Genomic DNA, 4,924 nt, shown 5'->3' with positions numbered 1-4,924 from the left:
ATTTTTTAAATTTAAAAGTAACAAATGTGGTTACTTTCTATCAGACAGCCCAAGTTGAAGGTCTGGGCTAGTCTTGTAGGCAAACAGAGAACCCAGAACTTCTTTGAACTCCAGATTCACTTATGAAGAAGGTCTCCACTCCAGTCTTTAATTGGCAACTCAGGCAAACCAAGGAATTAAGCTGGAGTTGCCCTAAAGAGGAGAGAAGGGAATAGTGCCCCTGGGAGACAACTGGAGTTCTTAGGATTGGGAGAGTAGAGGGAGGTCCAGATCAACTGGCAGCCCTCCTTCTGGGGACTCAGACCCCAGGAGCTGGAATTCAGACTCCAGCTTCAGTCAGCCATGCCCCCAACAGGATCAGAGTCACCAGGAGAACTAAAGGCTCCATACCTTTAGTATGGGGAGCTATGGGCTGGGAAGCACCACCTGCTTGACAGGATAGGAAAAGCACTGATTCTAGAGGCCTCACAAGAAGGTCTCATTCTCAGGGAAACTCCATATCCTCCTCATAAGACCTGGGCCTCTCTAGACTGGGAAAACCAACTGGGGTAGACCATATCAGAGGAGACCCTCTCACAAAAACGCTACATAGAGGCAGGACAAGAAACAGAAAAATAAGAGGTGAAAAATTCTGACCAACTAAATAGAACCTAAGTTACAGGTATAGAATAAATTGAACTGAACAACAAAGGTTAGAGAACAAAACCAACAAACAAGAAACCCCTAGGTAAAAGAGCAAAAGCAAGCTCCAGAATAAACTAATCTAGAAAATCAGATGCCTAGACAACTTAAAATAATGAGCCATACTAGGAAACATGAAAATATGGATCAGCCAAAGGAACAAACTAATAGTTCAACTGAGATACAGGAGTTGAGGCAAATAATGCTAAATCAATTCAATGAACTGAGGGAAGATATGGCAAAGGAGATGAAGGATATAAAGAAGACACCAGATGACCATAAAGAAGAATTCATAAACTTGAAAAAACAAATGGAAGAACTTATGGGAATGAAGGCCACAACAGAGAAGATGAAAAACACAATGGAGGGACACAACAGTAGATTTGAACAGGCAGAAGAAAGGATCAGTGAACTGGAAGACAAGACATTTGAATTCATACACACAAAAGAACAGATGGTGAAAAAAATGGAAAAATATGAGCAGGGCCTTATGGAGCTGAGTGACAACTTGAAACACATGAAAAGATGTGTTATGGGTATCCCGGAAGGAGAAGAGAGAGGAAAAGGGGAAGAGAGAATAATAGAAGAAATATTCACTGAAATTTTCCAACTCTTATGAAAGACAGAAAATTACAGATTCAAGAAGTACAGCATATCCCAAACAGAATAGATCCCAATAGACTTATTCCAAGACACTTACTGATCAGCTTGTCCAAAGTCAAAGACAAAGAGAATTCTGAAAGCAGCAAGAGAAAAGCAATCCATCACATAAAAGGGAAGCTCCATAAGACCATGTACAGATTTCTCTGCAGAAACCATGGAGCAAGAAGACAGTGGCATGATATATTTAAGATACTGAAAGAGAAAAACTGCCAACCAAGAATTCTATATCTGGCAAAACTGTCCTTCAAAAATAAGGGGGATTGTGGGAATGAAACCAATGCCTGGCTCCGAGCAGCAGCAGGAGCAGCAGCAGCAGCAGCAGCAGCAACAGCAGGAGCAGCAGCAGCAGCAGCAGCAGCAACAGCAGCAGCAGCAGCAGCAGCAGCAGCAGCCACCACAGCCGCCAAGGGGTTTCTCTGGCCAGTGTTGATTACACCAGCCTGCAAGCATGGGGAATATTTTTGCTAACCTCTTCAAGGGCCTTTTTGGCAAAAAAGAAATGTGCATTCTCATGGTTGGCCTGGATGCTGCCGGAAAGACTACTATTTTGTACAAACTGAAACTTGGTGAAATAGTAACTTCTATTCCCACTATAGGTTTCAACATCGAAACTGTAGAGTACAAAAACATCAGCTTCACCGTGTGGGGTATGGGTGGCCAGGATAAGATCCAGCCTCTGTGGCACCACTACTTCCAGAACACACAAGGTCTGATCTTTGTGGTCCACAGCAATGACCAAGAGCATGTGAACGAGGCCTGCGAGGAGCTCATGAGGATGTTAGCCGAAGATGAGCTCAGGGATGCTGTCTTACTAGTGTTTGCTAACAAGCAGGATCTCCCCAATGCCATGAATGCAGCTGAAATCACAGATAAACTGGGATTGCATTCTCTGTGCTGCAGAAACTGGTACATTCAGGCCACCTGTGCCACCAGTGGGGACAGGCTGTATGAAGGACTGGACCGGCTGTCCAATCAGCTCCAAAATCAGAAGGGAACTGAGACTGTGTCCACTCCCCTCCCTCCTCTCCTTCTTCCTTCCTCCTCTTCGCCCTCTGCTTTACTCTCATATAGCAAACTGTGCTACTCTGTGGTATTGAGTGCCAGAAGCTGTTTCCCTGGGTTTTGGTCACAGTATGTATTGCACCATGCTGTAAATGTGGCAGACGCAGCCTGCAAACAGGTTTTTTATTTAATGTAAATAGTTTTTGTTTCCAATAAGGCAGTTTCTGGTACTCCTATGCAATATTACTCAGCTTTTTTTATTGTTAAAAAAAAAAAAGGAAAATCAACTCACTGTTTAGTACTGAGAAGGGACTTCAGGTGCACTGGCACCTGGGCTTCCAGGGGTTACTGTGTTAGAAGAGCTGACAGTGCCTCTGCTTGGCTTTAGATCTATGTTGAAATCCATTTTAGAGGTTGGTTTTTAACCCAAACTCAGTGCATTTTTTAAATTAGTTAAAAATAAAAGATAAGGAGAACACTTGAACACACAGAAGGGAGAAATATGCCTAGTGTAGGTTTTGCAGTAACAACCTGAATACTAGTCCATCCGATCATCTATGTTTCCCTTTAGGAATGTGAGAGAAGGTGATGCAAATCAAACACATGATAAAATTTTGCATGGTCACAATAGAGATCCCTGTAATTATGCTTTGTCTTTGGATCATCCTGTATTTCATAGAGTTTCTGCTTGTACTTGTGCTCAATTGGTTACCTACGAAATAAGCTTTGAAGCTGTGGTGAGGCCCTGGCCACTGTGAGACCAGTGGCCCCTCTGTCAGGTCTCTGGGGCCCTAGACATCCCCCATATGTCAGAGCCACTTGACCCACAGGAGGGCCTGTGTGCTGGCCATGGGCATGGCAGCAGCCTCTGGCTCTCAGTTGAGAAGAAAGCAAGGAGCCACCAACCTTTTATTTTGGTCAGGTGTGTGGTGCTTTTGTTGGAAACCACTTGATAGAGCCAAGAGCCTGTTACTCCCAGCGTTTACTCAGTAGATCTCTTGGGGGTCCTGGGGTGTCACCTCCAGAAATGCATGCAAGTTGGGAGAGTCATTCCATTCTAGAATGCACAGCCCATCTCGGAGCACCTCTGTCTGTATATGTCTGAAGTAGCTTTCACTCCCTCCTCCTGCCAGGGTCAGATTTGCCACCAGAAAAAGATGACCTCTATCCTTTTTTTCTTTTGTATTTTGATAAACACTGAAGAAGCTGGAGCTGTTAAACTTTATCTTGGGGAAAAACAACCTCAGAACTGCTTTATTTGGTGTTGTGGAACCTCTTACTGCTTTCAATACACAATTAGTAATCAACTGTTTTGTATACTTGTTTTCAGTTTTCATTTTGACAAACAAGCACTGTAATTATAGCTATTAGAATAAAATCTCTTAACTACAAATAATAAGGGGGAGATTAAAATATTTTCAGACAAAAAGACACTGAGAGAGTTTGTGAATAAGTATTTCTTGCTCTACAAGAAATACTGAAGGGAGTGCTACAGCTGAAAGGAAAAGACAGGAGAGAGAGAACTGGAGAAGAGTGCAGAAATGAAGATTATCAGGAAAGGTAAAAGAAGACAGAGGAAAAAATAAGATATGACATATAAAATCCAAAAGACAAAATGATAGAAGAAAGTACTGCCCTTACACTAATAACACTAAATGCTAATTGACTAAACTACCCAATAAAAAGACAGGCTGGCAGAATGGATTTAAAAACAGGACTCATCTAGAAACTCACCCAAGACACAAGGGAAAAAATAGACTGAAAGTGAAAGGTTGGAAAATGATATTTCATGCAAACAACCAGAAAAAAAGTGAGAGTAGCTATATTAATATCAGACAAGTTAGACTTCAAAAGTAAAACAATTAAAAAGGACAAAGAAGGACACTATATACTAAAAAAAAGGGGGGGTAATTCATCAAGAAAACATAATAATCATAAACATTTATGCACCAAGCCAGAATGCCCCAAAATTCATGAGGCAAACACTGACAACACTGGATACCTCTACAATAATAGTTGGAGACTTCAATACACCACTCTGATCAATGAAAGAACAATCTAGATAGAGGATCAATAAATAAACAGAGGTGTTGAATTGTATGATAAAATGAACTAGACTTGACAGATATTAACAGAATAGTACATCCAACAACAGCAGGATACACTTTTTTCTCAAGTGCTCTTGGAACATTCTCTAGGATAGACCACATGTTGGGTCACAAAGCAAGTCTCAACAAATTTAAAAATATTGGTATTATACAAAACACTTTCTCAGACCATAATGGAATGAAGTTGGAAATAAATAACAGGGAGAAGCTCATAAAATTCACAAACATATGGAGCCTAAACAAAAACCTCTTAGAAAATCAGTGGGTAAAGGAAGAAATTACAAGCAAAATTAGTTAATACCTTGAGGCAAATGGCAATGGAAACACAACATATCAAAATTTATGGGATACAGCAAAGGTGGTGCTGAGAGGGAAACTTATGGCCCTAAATGCCTATATTAAAAGAGAAGAGAGAGCAAAAATTGAGGAATTAACTGTTTGCCTGGAGGAATTATGGAAAGAACAGCAAA

The 4,924-nt window shown here is 41.2% G+C and overlaps 1 protein-coding gene across 1 annotated transcript; it reads left to right on the top strand.

Annotated features, from left to right (window-relative positions):
- Positions 1–1,792: 1,792 nt before the first annotated feature.
- Positions 1,793–2,542, top strand: LOC119542895 (ADP-ribosylation factor 1-like). Its single transcript, XM_037847494.1, has one exon. The coding sequence runs from the start codon at positions 1,793–1,795 to the stop codon at positions 2,540–2,542; it is 750 nt and encodes a 249-aa protein (XP_037703422.1).
- The last annotated feature ends 2,382 nt before the right edge of the window (positions 2,543–4,924 follow it).

Source organism: Choloepus didactylus, chromosome 8, assembly GCF_015220235.1.
Source record: "Choloepus didactylus isolate mChoDid1 chromosome 8, mChoDid1.pri, whole genome shotgun sequence".
In the NCBI taxonomy this organism is placed as follows: domain Eukaryota; kingdom Metazoa; phylum Chordata; class Mammalia; order Pilosa; family Megalonychidae; genus Choloepus; species Choloepus didactylus.
Note: the sequence above shows the minus strand (reverse complement) of the source record. Positions and strands in the feature narration are given on the sequence as shown.

What these genes read in the sequence shown, in the direction of transcription:
- LOC119542895 (XM_037847494.1), top strand. Translation starts at nt 1,793, where the DNA reads ATGGGGAATATTTTTGCTAACCTCTTCAAGGGCCTTTTTGGCAAAAAA.